This window comes from Elephas maximus, chromosome 4, assembly GCF_024166365.1.
Source record: "Elephas maximus indicus isolate mEleMax1 chromosome 4, mEleMax1 primary haplotype, whole genome shotgun sequence".
In the NCBI taxonomy this organism is placed as follows: domain Eukaryota; kingdom Metazoa; phylum Chordata; class Mammalia; order Proboscidea; family Elephantidae; genus Elephas; species Elephas maximus.
This window is the reverse complement of record NC_064822.1, coordinates 62,198,868-62,216,801: the sequence shown is the minus strand read 5'-3', so window position 1 is coordinate 62,216,801 and position 17,934 is coordinate 62,198,868. Positions and strand designations below refer to the sequence as shown.

Genomic DNA, 17,934 nt, shown 5'->3' with positions numbered 1-17,934 from the left:
CTCAGAGATTTACAGTCCTTGCCCAAGATCAAAGGGGAGGAGCTGGATTTCGAACCCAGGTCTGGAAACCCTGGTGGCGTAGCGGTTAAGAGCTACAGCTGCTAACCAAAAGGTCAGCAGTTCGAATCCTCTAGGTGCTCCTTGGAAACTCTATGGGGCAGTTCTACGCTGTACTATAGGGTCGCTATGATTCAGAATTGACTTGACACCAACTGGTTAACCGGTCTGCCTCCAAAGCCCGAGCACTTTCCAATTCCTTCTGCAGCTCTAGGAGGGGGCACAGATAGGGAAGGGAAGGCCACGCGCAAAGAGAGTCTCTTTTGAGTAAGTTTATCCTCTGTGTACAGATTCTTCATGATCCATTTCAGTTTGCTTCTGTGTAGCCATAAAATTATTCTGTTACAAATAGTTAACATTTTTTCCTATGTGTCTAAAAGGATGAAAACCACTTACAAAAAGCAAAACAAAAACCGAAGCCAAAAAAAAAAAAAAATCCAACTCTTAAACAACCCCAAACTCCAAAACAACAAATGTGCTGAAAAGAAACTTTCAAAACGAAAATTGCCAGGCTCGTTGTTATCATTCCAGCACCATAACATCGCAGCAAATTTTGATTCTAATTGGTAAAGCTGCAGCCCAGAAAGGCGAGTAAGTACTTGATAGCAAGCTTGCTGGCCAAAACGAAGTCTTGAGCTCAAAGCTACAGGGCATCATTTCCAATCGAGGTGATAACAGTTCTTTTAAAGAATGAATCAAGCATGAGATATACCAGGAGGGGATATAACTGTGTCTATACACAACTCTGACATCATCTGATTTAAACAAGTTTACTAAAACGACAGTCATGGCCTTGACAATACTGAATGCAAAAAACTGGTGTACATAGATTTTACAGCAAGGCTACCAGGAGCTAGATCACAAAACAAGGTGTAACAGATGGGAGAGGCCCGACGGAAGGCAAGCACACTGATTTTATTGAGAAAAAAAGCTTATATACTGTAGGGTTGCTGAAGTTTAATAAATAAAGGTCAACTTATAATATATAAAAACAATATAAACATTTATATGCTACATGCATATCATATAATTTAAAGTAATAATTTATATACGGGGTGAGATGCCAGTTTATGTTCTTCCGATTTTCCTCGACAAGGCACACACACAGGAGGTGTCTATCCGTATCCATCTCCAGCCCACAAGTTTATTGTTTTCTGAAGTCAGTGCTCGGACGTAGGTTTGGGACGTTTTGCACTGAGAGTTCCAGTGTTTATCGTCAATCCCTCTGCAACCGTTTTTGACAGGCCTGGCTTCTTTACATCTGGTTTCATAAAAATATTGTTTGACGGGGGAGTTGCCGGTTTTGATCTCCCCCAGCACCGTGACCTGGTGTCCCCGAATGTCGATGGCCGACGACTTGTCTGTCACCCACAAACTCTCACTGTCACATACCGAGTACTCGCCTCGGTGACTCTTATGTTCCGCGTACCTTTTCCGCCGCGATGTTCTGTTTGCCAACACGGGGTTGCCCACATAATCCTCCATAAGATACAAGGGCGGAGGCTCCAAGGGGGTGCTGTCACTCAGCAGGACCCGGGGGGAGTTGTAGCGTCTCTGTTGCCGCAGCAGTTCTGTGTCCATGGCGGTCACTGGCTGGAAGTCCGACTTGGCCGGCTCGCCCTGCTCCGGCTTCCGCGGGGCCTCTGCTTTCGGCAGGGTGCTCTGGTAGTTCTCCTTAACGTCCACCATCTGCTTGGAGAGCTTGTTTTTCAAGATATCTGCCTGGATCAGCTTAATAATAAGGGAATTGAGTGAGTCTTCCGGCAAACTCCTTTGATCCATGTTGTTCCCTTGGATGCCACGGAGATAAGCGAGAAATATCACATAAAACAAGATGGACATCACCTTGTTCACCTGTATGATCTGAAAAGGAAACACAGGTGTTAATAAGCAGGCTGTGGCAGCTGAGTCCATGTCATTCTGGGACTGGATACTGGAGGCCTTGCCTGCCTTTAAGGTAAAGCAAAGCCTCCTGGGTAAGCACCATGATTCCTCTCCAGACACTGTGAAGAGGTCCTCTGTTTCTTTTCCTGACCCCTGGGAAAGACTGTCTTAACACGAATCCTCTGGAACACTAAAGCGCTTTTCTCTCCAAGGCTTCCAAGTGCTGTCACCTCAGCCATCTTTCCACTAGCCACGTGGCTAGGTGACAGGGAAAGGTGTGTGTTTGCATGAGCACACTCGAGTGTGTGGTGTAAAAGAGCGAGAGAGAGAGAGAGATTTTTCAGCAAAATAAACCAAAAACATAAATGGAGAAAACTGCAGCAAAGAAGAGTGAGGCACTCGCTCTAGGACCCAGGTCACAAAGACAACCAAAAGCAGAGGCAGGGATGGGGACTGCTCTCCAGGTCTTCTGACGCTGCTGTCTTTTCTGGATAGACAACACCTGCTGCCTTTTAATTTCATGTCTCCCTCATCCCTCAGCCTCCTGTTGTGTGTGGATGATGTCCTTCCACTTCTTCCAACCTCCTTCTACCCTGGAAAGACACACAGTCCACCCTGGCACACTGTGAAGACATTAAATCTGAGAATTATGAACATGCACTTACATTCCTTTGTCAACAGCGGCAGCAGCAGCAGCCTTGCAGTGGCCTGAAGCAGCACAGTTCTATTGCTCCCCCACGGTAGCCCCTGGGGTCTATCAAAGGGGCACACTAAGTGGGCTCATCCCTGGCCAGGCCACACCGGGTGGAGTCTGCTCTCCAACCCTACCCTTGCAAATGAACACGTGGGGCCACTACCCGCTCTGTGGAAAGGCCGGAGGATCAGGGTGCTCTGCTGGGCTCTCCAATGGAGATGCTTCTCCAGGACACTCAGATGATCCCATCAGTCCCCAGAGACCCTCGTTCCCAAACTGCAGCCCTGCCAGAGCACCACCTGCAGAAGGTGAAGATGCTGCAGCAACCAACTCAAATTACAAACAAAACAAAATTAACTCGTCCCAAAATAGGTAGAGTCACTGTGGATAGTTTTTTTCCTCTTTTGGCTTCCTTTAATTTCCCATTAAAAAACTGTTCCTTCTACTGGTTGTGCTTCTAATTCTGTACCTCCTTGCTTAAATGGCATTTTAACCCATCAGCACTCTCAGTCTGTTGCAATAGTAGAACCCCAGCACAGGGTTTCCACTGAGTCCTTGTGGAATTACAGGGCTGATCTCGAGACATTTTCATTGCTAGGAGCTCCCTCAGTAGAGCAAGCCCCAGATTTTCCAAAGATTAGCATAGGAAGGAGGCTTTCCAGGTGGGGAAGGGTAGCTGACCTAAGGATCCTGACCTGTCCGCTATGATCCACACCCCCTCCTTGAGGTATTCACTCTTTAATTACCATTGCTACCACCCTTGCTGGCCCCAGGGGTACATCATTTCCTCTTCAAAGCTCTGTCTAAGCGTGGAAAATACAAACCCTTCCCCTGGCTCACCTTTAGTATTTTCAGAAAGACTACATGAAATCCAGGGGCAAAAGATAAGGGAAATAAACAAAGGTGACCCAAGAAATAGAAAAGTAGTTCTGCTTACCAAGCACCTGTGCCTGAGCCTGCCAATGCTATATCATGTTCCCAGGGCTCCAGATGCTGTCTCTTTCCCAGTCTTGTTCGGGTTGTCTTTCAGACAAGGCAATCTTGTCTTTCCCACTCTTGTCCCCAAAGGCCAAGCACGCTGCAGGCATCTTGCCCAAACTTCCTCCTCCTGGCTCCTGGCCTGCCTCTGTGATAAGAGGACCATCCTACTTCCATGGGAACTCCTCTGCTAGACAACTGACCCCTTCAAGGTCAAAGCTAAGGGATGGATTCTAGCTTGGCTGCCCAACCCTGGAGGTGCTCCAGGAATCGAATTATCCTAGGAAAATGGTTCCCCCAGGGTAATTGATCCTCCCACTCCGCAGGTAAGTGACGTTTCCTTCACTCTTCTAGGACCAAGAAAGGGAAACTCAAACACCACCATAAGTATGGTGCACATGCCACTAGAATGACACCCACAAAAGAGAACGCAGCTGCAATGAAATCACTTGGGACAAAGAATCTATCAAGAAACAATCTATTAAATCCCCCAAAAGCCCAGCCACTGTAAGTTAAGAATTCACAGGATATCTGCTCAGAGGGAAATAAATCAAGTGTGATTAGTCAGGGAAGGCCCCGGCTAGAACAAGAGTCCATGTACACATTAGTGAGGTCATTGCACGGTGAGTTGATAGGAAGAATGATGGGCGATGCGGATGGGTTGGGGGTGAAAGAGGAAGAGTCTTTCAGGGTGGTGGTCCGAATATGGAACCAGAGTATTAGAAGGAGAAGAGTGTATAAGAAGAGAGTATCTAATCCAACTCCTTCATTTATAGAGGAAAACTCAAGCTATACTTTAAAGAACAGGACAGACACAATGGGTATAAAGGGGGTTCTTCTCGTTCGGGCCCTAACTCCCCTTTCATCATATTATAATTGGGCTCGCACCCCACCCCACCCCAAGCTCCAGCCACATTCGCACTTCACTGCTACATGAACCAGCTTTATGACCCACGTGCACATGTTGCTCCCTTTGCCTTGTATACTTTCATCACCTCTCCTATTATAATTGTACCCATTCTTGGGTATCTGGGTCTAAAGCCAACTTTTCTGTAAAGCTCCCCAAGATCCTCAACAGCAGCAATGGCTCCAGCTTTGCACGCCCTCAGAATGTTTTCTGAATGGCTATCGTGGCAGGTATCTCATTCCTCCTGGCATGAGATGGTTTACTTTCTAGATTCTAGGGGCCCTAAGGCCAGGAGCCCCTTCCGGTTTGTATCTGCACCTCGCTCCTATGTCCGTTCACAATGACTACAAATTTGGAGATAGGGGCCTGGGTACGGTGAGTCAGACATGGAAATGAGGTGGCTGAAGGCCAGATCAGCTACATAATTTGCAGGGCCCAGTGCAAAATGCAAATGTAGGACCCCTTGTTCCAACATGACTTAGAGCAGCCACGGTGGCACCAGGGATAGGTATGACCACAAATGAGCTGGTGCTCTAAGCCCTCAGGCATGTGCTCCATTGTTCCATTGGACTTCACCTACAAAACACAGATTCAAAGATGAAATTATGAAGAATTTCAAGATAGCGACCACAGAGTATTAAACACCAAGCATGGGGCTCCCTTCTGAGTGCAGGCCCTGGTGTAACTGCAGTGGCCACACACCCATGAAGCAGCCCTGGCTGCAGGAGTAAAGATGGTCCATCTTGGTGAAACTGTGTGAAGGCTAAGAGTAGAAACCCATTCTTGGTCAGGAGGGATGGGCAAAGCCCATGGAGGACTCTGTGCATGAGATGTCACGGTGACAGGAACTCTGGCTTCAGCTGTAGTCTGGCAGGGAGAGCTGGGGCTGTGGACAGTGACAAGTCTCTTCCATTTCCAAATGCTTTCAGAGGAGGCTGCCCGCTATTCTCCTGCAGGCAGTGGAGAGCCAAGGAGTGGGGAACTCGGAGGGGTAGTGGGAGAGGCCAGCTGCATTAGCGAGGGCTATTTTTTCTGATACAGGGGTGATATTGTTAAGAATTGCCCAACATGGTATAAAAAGCAAACTGACTTTGAGTTGGTTTTCACAATGTTTTAAAATTATCAACGGATAATATTAAGAAGCCCAGGTGGCGCAGTGGTTAAGAGCTCAGCTGCTAACCAAAAAGGTCAGCAATTCGAATCTACCAGCTGCTTCTTGGAAACCCTATGGGGTAGTTCTACTCTGTTGTATAGAGTCACTACGAGACAGCACTGAACGGTAACAGGTTTGTTTTTTTTTGTTTTGGTAATGGTGTATTTAAATTGCCTACAGATAATATTAAGGAGCCCTGGTGGTGCAATGGTTAAGCGCTTGTCTACTAACCAAAAAGTTGGCAGTTCAAATCCACCCAATGGCTCCATGGGAGAAAGACCTGGCAATCTGCTTCCATAATGATTACAGCCAGGAAAACGATATGGGACACTTCTATTCTGTCACATGGAGTAGCTATAAGTCAGAATCAACTCAGCAGCATGTAACAACAACAACGACGGATAATATTTACTGCTTGTACCTAGTGGAGGGGTGTTCCTACCACCCCCACCCCAAGTCATTTGGTAAGTTAGAACACAGGTCTCCTGACTCTTTTAAACAACCCTGCCTCTCTCGGGTCCCAAGCATACAAACTCCGCGCAAAACAATCAGGTTCAATTAAAAAATAAAAAAACCCAGTAATATAAAAATCTCCGAAATGCTGCTTAGCCTAGAATCTGTACTGTTTCTTACCATCAAACAAAAATACCTGCCATGATACTCTGGCATAAGTTTGTGGGAGTGAATCACCTGCAGGCCAGTAAATGTTTCTAAACTACTTGCAAGGCTGCATTAAAAGCCAGCAGGCTTCCTGTGGACTCCACTTTGGTAATCGGCTTTTAGCTTTTTCCTAGAGAGCAAGAATTAGCAGCAATGTTGCAATTGGAACTCATCAAAACATAAAATCATACATGTGTGAAGCTAGAAAGCACCCTAAATATCCTCCTCATTTTTACTGATAAGGAAACTGAGGCCAGGAGTGATGGTGAAGTGACTTATCTAAAGTCACACTGCAAAGTACTGACAGAGTCATAGAGGACACTTGGATCTTAAGCCTCACAACACGGTTGTGCAAAACCATGTGGCTTGTGAGGGGTAAATGATGAAATCCATATAAAAACACTTAGCATAGTACTGGCTCATAGTGAAAAACCAAACCAAACCCATTGCTGTTGAGTCGATTCTGACTCATAGTGACCCTAGAAGACAGAGTAGAATTGCCCTACAGGGTTTCCAAGGCTGAAATCTTTATGGAAGCAGACTGCCACATCTTTCTCCCGTGGAGCAGCTGGTGGGTTTGAACCGCTGACCTTTTGCTTAGTAGCAGAGCATTTAACCATTGCACCACCAGGGCTCCTTGGCTCATAGGAGTACACTAGAAATGTTAGTGGAATGTGGACCTGAAGCAATCCGTGGCAACAGGAGACAATGTGTACCTGCCCTTGATGCACACATACCGAGTACCAAGCATCTGAACTCAAGAATTTTAACAGCAATCTCCCATGATCTCCATCAGGCTTTCTCCCAAATGCCATTGCTGGCAGATGCTTGAAGCTCAGAGCAGTCACACTGATTGTGGGAGAAGGAGAGGTTATTACAAATTGGAGGGGCAAAGAACGGGAAAATCCAAAAAGCATGGGAAAGTATGAGGTGGTGTTTCTGAATAAGCTGGTGGGGAGAAGAGGCTTGTGCCATCCAGACTCCCTGGGAGCTGTGGACAGTGAAGTTTGTGGCTACTAACCAAAAGGCTGGCCGTTCGAAGTGACCCAGAGGACGGAAGACAGGCCTGGCAATTTGCTTCTGAAAGGTCTCAGCCTTGAAAATCCTCTGGAACAGTTCTACTCTGCACACGTGGGGTTGCCGTGAGTCAGAACTGACTCGATGACAACAACTGGCTTGGTTTTCTTTTTTCTTTTTTGAGAAGAGGTTGATTCTCATCTTAGATCTCCTTCTGACCATCAGTGCCTTCATTTTCCACCCCATTGTCTGGGGCGGATGTCCCCAGAAGATTAGCTCTCTGAAGTGGGGAGCGAAAAAGAAAAGGCTGTGGCCAGACCGACTCAGGCAAAGTGTATGAGCGGATTTTTAGATCTAGAGGGACTTCTGTGCTCCTGTTCGGTGGTCACTGCACTTTGTAAAAACTGCCATTTAGGCAATTATCTTATTGTGTTATCATTGTCATTATGTTTCCTCTTTGATCACGGGGACTTTGTCTTTCTCATCCACAACTCCTGATGCCCAGCACAGGGCTGTACACTTTACAGTGTCTCAATGTCTATTTATTGAATGAGGGATGGATGTGCTGAGCACCTACTAGGATCAAGCCCTCCCCAAGCACTGCTTACTGGCCTGTGTGCCTATATTGGCATCTGTCAAGCCTGGCTTTGGAGGCCAATCAATTCTGCCTTCTTTCCCCAAAGAAAATACAGACCCTGACTCTGAAGTAGGCCATGGTCCCTAAGCTCTTGGTTATAATTGGAAAAAGACCTGTTAATGACCTCAGTAAAGCCCCTGCCTATACTTTCCCCAGTGCCCATTTCTCCTGCTCAGAGTTTTCCAAGATCCTGACCAACATGCATGTGCTATTTTCCCACATATGGTGTTTTCTCAGTCCCTGGAGCCACATTCCTACAAGGTTTCACCATCCCTCAAAATACTCAAAAGAGAACAGTTTCTGATTCCTCCTTTTTGGCTCTGTTTCTAACACACAAAGCAGGTTTTTGGGTATTCACGGAGCAACTGAAACGGAACAGGAAGCAGGGGTGGAGAGTGGTACAGGACCTGAGCCCACAGCCACCTGTGTCTGCTCTTTCACACAAAGACAGATGGAGGGTATATCCTCTGGGTTGCAATTTACCTCTACAGGACTAGCTTCCCTACACAGGAGCACCTCCTTCTGACCAGATGCCTAAAGACTCCGTCCTGCAAATGTCTGGTGGGAATGGTTAGGCTGGTTTGAGTGTGAGCATCAAGAACGATAATGTCATGTTGCAGGTACTAGCATGCATTAAATCCTTAATCCTCATAACAACTCTACTGAGGGAGGTTCTACTACATTTTCCATTTCCAGGTGGGGAAACTGAGGCACACGTTTAAATGGCTAGCTAATAAGCAGCACAGCCAGGATTTGAGCACAGTCTGCCTCCTGAGTCCATGCTCTTAATGATTACACTATGTTGCCTCTCTGTCTGTACCCTCAAACATTCTAGAAAGTTCCTTTCCACAGGAAGCTCAAGTTGCAAGCCTGGAGCCTGGGCTGCCGTCACCCAGCAGGTTGAACACATCTCCTAGAAGCCTCAGCTCTAAGTAGACTCTCCAAGGACTCGAGGCCACTGCTCTTGTTTCTTCCTGTCCCTCCCGCCCTTGCTGCTCTCCAGGGGCAGTCCCTCTGCAGGTCTCACATGTACCCTGCAGAGCCGTGTGTTATAGGGGATGAGCACTGGACTGGCCATCTCAAGTCTGGGTGACATACAAACAAGGCACAGAGGCTGTGTTTGAGTTTCCAGGCTGTAAAACTCTGGCTTGTTGTCCTCAGAGAGGAGTCCTGAGGTCAAATTTTTTAATTTGCCAAATTTTTAATATGCAAATTCAAGAGAATTCATGATTTCTTGCATAGACATATCCTCTAGGCAAATGCATTCCCTGACCGGGGTTAAAGAGGACACAGTCCAGCTGCATACAGAAGGGCCGAATTCTCCGAAGAACTTCTGACTAATGCTAAGGACTCAAAAGACCACATCCTGCCAGATAACCCTAATATCTTGTTCAGTGAGTGGAAAGGGTGAGAGGTGGGAAAGCGATAGATTTAAAGTAGAATGACAGAAAAGGAAAGGAATGTGGTGGAAATATTAAACAAAAGCTCTATAAAAGGCCAGTGAAGCTTGCTCCCTGAATCTTAATCATAAAGTTAATTCAAACTGACTTTGTTCGGAACACAGATTCTGAGGCCTAAGCACTAGTCAGCGGGGCCACATGAAGACGTCCTGAGCCATGACCAGGTTGTGAGCTGGGAGAGCGCGATCCTGAGGGAGCCTCCTCTGGGGACTGGTCTGGTCTTGGTTAATGTCTTTAGTAATGATCCGGAAGCGGGGAGAGGAAAAAGAGGCAGATTAATTAAAATGCGCAGATGACGCTCAAAGGGAAGGTGCTGCAAACACCAGTGAGGACAGGCCAATTAGGACGTTCCAGTACCCGTGGGAGTTGGCAACCTGGAAATAGCATGATTAGATTCAAACTAGAAACACATAGGTTAACCCACTGGGAGCAGGATGGATCCAAAACCAACAAGGGAGGGAAACGCTTGTGAAAGGATAAAGGGAAGGAGCGACTTGGAATGGCTACGAGGAGTAAATGAGAAATGAACTCACATGAACAGTGCTGTGAGGGCTCCCGCAGCACCTTCCTTCTTTCCGCTCTCGCTCTATGTTTTTTTCTAGAAACCACCTCACTCACCCTTTACCACATCCCTGGAGTGGTGGCAATTATTGCAGCTCCTGCCTTATTAAATACATAATTTGGGTTTTAGAGAGTGGAAGGAACAGAGCCAAGATCACAGTGCAAGTTGGCAACTGTCATCAAAAGATGCTGATGAGCACCCTCTCAATTCACAGAGAGCCAAAAAGTGACCAGTGATGGAGACGAGGCAGTTTCTCTCTCTAGGCTGTATCTGGTGAGAACACATTTGAGACTGTCTGAACCCTGGAAAGGTCTACATCTAATTGAGTCAAAGCAGGTGAGAGCAGAGCAAGGGAAATGAATCCTTGCCCTGTTGTCGAAAAAAATCCTCATTTCTACGGTAATTCCTGTTGTTCACACAACACCAAACTCGGGGTTCTGAAGTGAAGACTGACACAGTGAATCCTTGGCCCAAGATCTGAAATAGGAGAACAAAGCAACCATTTGCTATGAAGTCAATTCTGACTCATGGAGACCTTACGCGTGTCAGAGCAGAGCGGCGCTCCACAGGGTTTTCAATAGCTAATTTTTCAAAAGTAGATCACCAGGCCTTTCTTCAAGGCACCTCTCGGTGGTCTCGAACCTCCAACCTTTTGGCCAGCAGCCCAGCACCGTAACCATTTATTTGCACCACCCAGGGACTCGGCCCTCGGTTTTCAGGAGATGGAAACAAGGTACACAATCAACAGGGAAGGTGTATTCTAGAAGGCAACAAAATAAAATAGAGTCCCTTAGGAAGTTGATTTGCTTCCCTGAGAAAGGATGTACTGAAATTGGTCCCGCCTGGAGGCTGGAAACCTGGTGGCATAGTGGTTAAAGACTTCGGTTGCTAACCAAAAGGTCAGCAGTTCAGATCCACCAGGCAATCTTTGGAAACCCTCTTTGGGGCAGTTCTACCCTGTCCTGTAGGGACTATGAGTCAGAATCAACTCGACTGCAACGGGTTTGGAGGCTGGAAAATGAGGAAGAGAGACCCTGAATGGACGAGGAGGCAGTATCCGTAGTGAAACTCTATGTCTTGAGATGGAGCCTGGAAGCCGTGAGTTTGTTTTGCACAGTTGTTGGAAGAGGAATTTCACATTGTTCAAAGCATACCCTCCTCTGGCCCCTAGGCAACGACAGGCGGAAGGTATGGCGCATGTCAAAACAATGCGCCAGCAGCTCCCAGGAGGAGGTAGTACAGTTGCTCCGCAGGCCAAGAAACGGCCTGCCCTGTCTTGGCAAAGAGATCTGAAGGGAGCATGGTATGCCAATACAAGCCCCAGGAAATCCCTTCCATACCACAAACTCCCATATCATGGCCAGAGGGGTGGATGAGGAAGGATCTGCAGAGAAAATGTGAGTCAGCTCAGCTACTGGCCATGATGGCATTATCTAGTAAATTTAGTCTTTGCGTTGGGCACTCATACTCCTCTGCCACTGCGCATACAGGTGTACATGCATGGACTTGTGTGCACATACAGACACACACACACGCACACACACACTGGAGCACCCCCACCCCAGAGATAAGGATGGGTTACAGTCAGCTATATCAGTACCTAACAACAACAACAATTTCCAAGTTACTGTAATGTTCTGAGGCATTTTGATTTTGGTTTCATTTTCTGCATCTGAGTTAACTCCATTTTCCAAATGCGAAAATGCATAAGAGAAGGCTAGTTTAGTTGTACAGACAGTTGGAGGGTACTGCTGGCATAAACCCTTAGCATCAGAGAATATAATAGCCCCAAGTCAACCTTCCTGTTTGTAGATTTATGCTTCATGTTTCAGTTGGATATACATGCCAAGCGTCTGCATTGCCTGCACATTTCTGTGCAAATGTAGATTAATATTGTCACAAGGCAGGGGATGCTAAGTAATTGACTTTTGTTACTTATAATAAATGATGATAATGATGATTGTGACAAAGTGTCTACATTGTTCACTCAGTCAAGAATGAGTCTCAAAATGGCAGAATAAAGAAGTTGGCTTCGTCTTGAGAGTTGAAAGCTAAGGGGAATCCCAAAGCCTGACTTCTGTTCACACTCTGGTTGCCTCCTCCAAACCAAGACCACAGCTGGCTTGGCAACGCCCACACCTTTTTCTGCGCATGAACCGTAACAGCAGCAGCAAGGCCGGGATCAGCCCAAACCATGCTGGTTTGGCCCAAAGAGAACTTGGCCACAGAAAGTGTGGTCAGATGGCAGGCAGGCTTTCCCCTCCAGGAATGGCGATCAGGACTGTGTCAAATATAGCCTACAGCTCCCCTTCATGTCTCCCTTTTGCCACACAGCCAATCTCCTTTCACGAGGCTGAGGTATTGGCAAGTGGCCTGTGGCTGTCTTTGGTCTGGATCCTCTCTCCAGGAAACTGGTGTCTGAAGACTCTGAGGGCCAAGTCTATCTTCTATTCTGCTGGGCGTCTCTCCCTTCTTACCCTGGCTGCCTTCGTTCATTTGAACAATTACAGACAAGAAATGTGAGGTAGAAGAGACATCTCTCTGGTGATTTTCCGAGTCTCTTCTCACCCACGTGTGAAGTGAGGCTGGGATGACACACAGGAAGAAAGTCAATCTTCCACTCAAACTAGAGTATGTGGTAGACACTTCATAAACATTATGACTCCAATCCCAAACAGTCTAGTGACTGTCTTTCTGGGCAGCTGGGCAAAAACCAACCAAAAGCTCGTCCTATGAAAGCAATCTTGGCACAAACACGCTAAACCCAAAGCTGTCTTTAATCAGACACAAGCCATAATAATCACTTGTAGTAACAGCTAACACGGACTGAGCCTTACCATATGCTAGGGACTTTGCTTAACGCTTTACATGGATTATCTCAATTAACCATCACGGATACAAGTATTATTCCCACTTTGCAGCTGAGGAAACTGAGGCTCAGACGGATTAAGTAATTTGCCCAAGGTCACACAATAGTTGAGAGGCAGAGCCAGGATTCCAACCCCTGTCTGGTGACCTCAGAAGCCTCATGCTGAGCCAAAGTTTCATAAAGCCTCTCAGCTCATTCCAGAGAGTCCAAGGCACCTGCCACTCATGCATACGAAGCTAGGGACTGAGCATCACACTTGCACAGTAATGCTTCTTTCTGTGTTTAGAGAAAAGCACATTCGAGACAGGTCCTCTGAGATGTAAAGAGGACATTGCACAGTCTCTTCATTCTGGCTGAAAAGCACGTATATTCAACATGGGGCTAGTGGTCTCATCTACCTATGCTTTAGCTTCCCAAAAGCAGCCCTGGGGACACAGTGGTTAAGTGCTCGGCTGCTAACCAAAAGGTCCCACCAGCTGCCGTGTGGCAAACGCTGTGGCAGTCTGCTTCCGTGAAGATTACAGCCTTGGAAACCCTGTGGGACAATTCTAGTCTGTCTCTAGGGTGGCTATGAGTCAGAATCGACTCGAAGGTAATGGGTTTTAGTTTCTCAAAATGTTAAATATTCCTTTCCTCTTTTCTTACAAGATGGGAAAGAAGACCAAGAACCCAGAAGTTCTTTTAAAAAATTGGTTTTATTTTTGAAGGTGAGACGTTTCTGAATCTTTGGTTTTCATAGATGGTAGTATATTTGCTTTGGCAAAAAGAAATAAAATAATGTGAACTCTTGACATATCTCCTTCTTCGATCTATTAATAAAAACCAACTTGGCCACTAACTGGCTTTGTGACTTTGGGAGAATAACTGCTTGCCTCTGGGTTTCAATTCCTAATGGTATTTCTCCAAAGGGGTGCTATTTTATTTTGGTCTGGACACTTCTTCATTGTTCATTTCTGTCCCCTACACATGCAACTGTGGCCCCCAGCTACTAAATATCAATAGTGTCTCCCAGTCACTATGATAACCCCCCACAAAATACCCACGCTTTTCGCAAAATCTCATTTGGGGATGCCTTAGTGCCTCTGGTGGACACTGGCGGATGAAAGCAGTGATTCTTAACCATTTTTGGATCATTATCCCTTTTTAGGATGTGATAAATTCTAAAAGAACCTTTCCTCTAAAAAAACACTCACATGCACATGAGGGAAATTTTTGCAGAAAATTAAGGCAGTTCACAGACTACTTAAAGCCTAACCTAGAAGCCCACAAGTCTTAGATTAAGAATTCCTGAACCAAAGCATTTCAAAAGTTCTTTTTAGCTAGAAAACTCTCTGCTTCTATTACTGTCTACCAACACTGGGCCATTTCTTCTCAAGACCAAATGATCCTCAATACCAGTCGCATTTCCTGGTTCTACTCTGTTTCCCTGTGTCCTTTTCAATAAGGCTATGGAGCCAGGCACTGGGCGTTCTTATCTACCAGGACCTTGTTTAATGGGAAGGTTATGGGACATAATGGAGGGAAAGTCAAGTGGTCAAAAGGAAACAATAAATTAGTGGAAGGGCCAGAATTAGAATCCAGCTTTCCAGGGGGCCAACCTGATACTGCTCGTCTGGAACCACACACAGAGCAGTATATTTAAGCACACATGAAGGGAAACATACCCACACCGGCTTCATCGACAGTAGGGGTTCCTCCAGAAGGTGTTGGGGTCCCATGAGACGCTGACCGACATGACGTGTTAAACACTAGGGCTAGGGCTGACCCCCTAGCAGCCTGAACACTGACCCAGCCCAAGAGGTAGCCCATGGAAGCAGATTCCTTCCCTTTTTCCTCCTTTCACAAATACTTATGTAGCATCAGCACCATCGTCACTTGACATCCACATTCTCAAGGGCTTTGAATTTGAGTGCATTTCTCTTTCCACTCCACATTCTGCCATTACTCGGGATGATTTCATCTTCAACCCCATGGTTTTTTCATCCTTTGGTCGCACTGTTCCTCAGCATCCTTAAGGCCAGTGCTCTCCCTTACGTTTCCAAAGCACTTCACTCCATCCTAGCCTGCTGCCATTATGACTCTAGGGGAAGGGCACAGGGTAGTACCCTGTGTTGAGCCCTGACCAAGGCCGCACATGTTCTCGACAGGAAACGGGGGAGGTGGGAGGGCTGCAGGCCAACAACAGACACCGCCTTACAAGACACCCCCCTGAGAGAGGAGTTTTAAGCACAAATAGGAGCTCTCTTGATTTATCAGCTAGCAAGAGTGGGTAAATTCATTACTCTACAAGAGGGTATAGTCAGAAAATAGATCAGGGCCAGACACTGTGCACATGCATGTTGCTAGTTTAAAACATGGCTGCAGAGTTTTGATCTTCCTCCCATCTACAGGTGGTGCCTATGTCCCCTCCCCTTGAATCTGGGCAGGCTTGTGACTCTTTTGACCGATACAAAACTGTGGAAGCAACCTTAAGCGACTTCCAGTGTCATGTCCTAAAAGGCCATGCAGCTTCCGCCTTGTTCTTAGAGTCCTGAGCCACCATGTAAGTAAGCAGTCTGATGGCTCGAAGGCCACCATGCTGGAGAGTCCAGAAATAAGCATTGCCCTAAGGACTCCCCTAGACAGACCCAGCTGAGTCCAGCGTCCCTGCCATCCTTGCCAAACATGAGGCATGCCAGTCAGGCTGACTTAGATGATCCAGACCAGCCCATCTGCCAGGTGAATCTCCCAAGTGACCTCTGCCAATGCCACATGGCACAGAGGAATCACCCAGTTCAACCCTGCCCAAATTCCTGACCTCAAAATCATGAAGCATGATATAATGGTTGTTGTGTTAAGCTACTAAGCTATGGAGTAGTTTGTTACACAGCAAAAGATTAGTGGAACCCCCAGAGCTGAAAAACTGCAGGGGATCTGACGTGCCATCTTCTAATATCAATGACAACATTTCATTAAATTTGCTTAGGAGGATCTGGATAAATTCCCGGGCGATGAATCTAAAATGCATTTCCAGGACCGTTAATAGTGCACTACTAAATACTTAAGGTTGTAACTGTGAAGAACAGGAAATTTCCCTGGAGCTGTCAGTCAACTGCAGATGAGCTACAGCTGAGGTTCTGAAATCCCAACGGATCCGACTGCAAAGCAGCAAAGCAGAGGTGTGAGGCCATCCTCCACTCATTGAGACTTCAGGGTGCATGTGTGTGAGACAGAAAGAGAGAGAGAGGGAGACGAGAAGCGGAGATAAAAGCAGACAGGGCTTTCATGAACAGGGACTTTCAGCTGGATCAAAGACCCTTAACTTTTTTTACCTAAAAGGGGGAGGGTGGGAGAGAATGCCCCTCCAACACCACCTCTACTGTAGCTCCAAAGGGTATTTGCCCTTAGATTCAGGTTAGAAAACACTCTACCCTGCCACCTCAGTGGTGATTCAATCCCTTCCCTATCTTTTGCTCTCTTCCTACCTGCCAGGAGCTGTAGACCTGGCAGGTAGGGTAGCCAGGTAGCATGGAAAAAGCATGAAGGCACGAGCAATCCATTTCAAAAGGAGCTTCCTGGCAGTGACTCGGCCTGGAACAGGCCATGGCATTCACAGGCCATTTGCACCTTGTCTCAGTAGTGGTAGGGGCAATGCCTAGCAGCACTGTCACCAGAGGCAGAAAAAAAAAGGGGGGGGACCTCAACCTGATACCTGGGCTGTTGGGAACCAAGCAGTGTGTGTGTGTGTGTGTGTGTGTGGTACAGTGCGTTGGGAGAGGGATGAGGAGAAGAGGAAAAACCCAAAGAGGGCAAAGAATCAAGGGATTGGGGCTTTCTACTCTCACCTTTTCTATTTATTTACTGTGAGACCTTGGGAAGTCTTTCTTTCTTTTCCTTTTTTTTTTTTTAACCTCCCAGGCTTAGTTTGTTCTTCTAGAAAATGAGGGGATCAGACTAAATCTTAAGATCACTGGAGTTCTAGGAGTCTGCCTACCCACAAAGGGCTGAAAAACAAGGCTCCAGACTTGATGCTCTCTCTCCCATCCCCTGAGCACAGAGGAGTGACAGTTACCTCTGGGGGTCCTACTTATCCCACCCCCAAGGCCCCCAGGCTCTGCTCATTCAAAGAGGAAGACTCAATGGCCTCCTTGGGTCCCCGTGAATTGGAAACATGTAAGGACAGGCAGGGGAGAAGGCCTTGTGATAGAAGAGAGAAACTCTGGGTCAAGTTTGCATTTCTCATTTCTCCAACCCTTCTCAAATTCCTTTTGTTTAGAAACCTCCTTGAGTTTCTGAAGGCTCCCCCCTCTCCCACCCCGCCCCCTGAACAACCCCAGGAGTGTTCCTCCAGCTTGTAACCCTTCTGGATAACACGTTCCATATGTCAGTCACTCTGCGTGTAACGTTTACACTCACTTTTCTGGTCACCTTCTCCGGGGTTTCCCTACACAGCTCCTCCCAGAATAGCCCTGTCAACTCTGTCTTGGGCTCTCTGCCCAAGAAGCACCAATCTAGACCAGGTTGAACCGCGATTGCCGTCCCTGGTCAAGTCCGATTTAGGGTTCCGGCGGGTGGCCCTCCTGAGAGAGCCCTGAGTGCGCCTGCCTCTGCTCCAGCTCACCGCCGCCGACAGCTGCAGAGAGACCCTCCTTTAAGCACTGGGGCTAATGGAGCAGTGCTCTGACGGAGCTTGCCACATTATTTGCTTAGAGCATGCTTTTATAGCAAGGCAACACAGCATTCTATTGTCTTCCTTTCCCACCCTAGCTTTCCCCTCCTCCCGTGGCTACCCACCGTGGTAAATAAAGGCTGAAGAGATTTTTCCAACATGACTTCCAACGCTGCCTTTGCTGATGCCGACGCTGCAAACAGACATTCCGCCCCTCCTTGCCTGACCCCCACCCCTACGTCACCCCTCACCGCCTTTCTGATGCTCCTTTGGCTAACCGAGCTTGACTCTGGAAACACACTACGCAGCACACAGCCTCACGCTAGCTTTTGTGGGGTTCCTGGAAGCCAGAGGGAGGCAGGGTCAGGCACTCCTGAGGGGCTGAGTTGGTAGGACTGAAGAGTGACT

General features: G+C 47.1%; 1 protein-coding gene across 1 annotated transcript in view; it reads right to left on the bottom strand.

Moving 5' to 3' along the window:
- Positions 1-782: 782 nt before the first annotated feature.
- The window catches only part of NTF3 (neurotrophin 3), a 78,163-nt gene continuing 61,011 nt past the window's right edge, over positions 783-17,934 (bottom strand). The window contains exon 2 of the mRNA XM_049882252.1: positions 783-1,920. Within this exon, the coding sequence (XP_049738209.1) occupies positions 1,126-1,920 (795 nt within the window). The 3' untranslated portion in view covers positions 783-1,125. The remainder of the gene's footprint in view (positions 1,921-17,934) is intronic.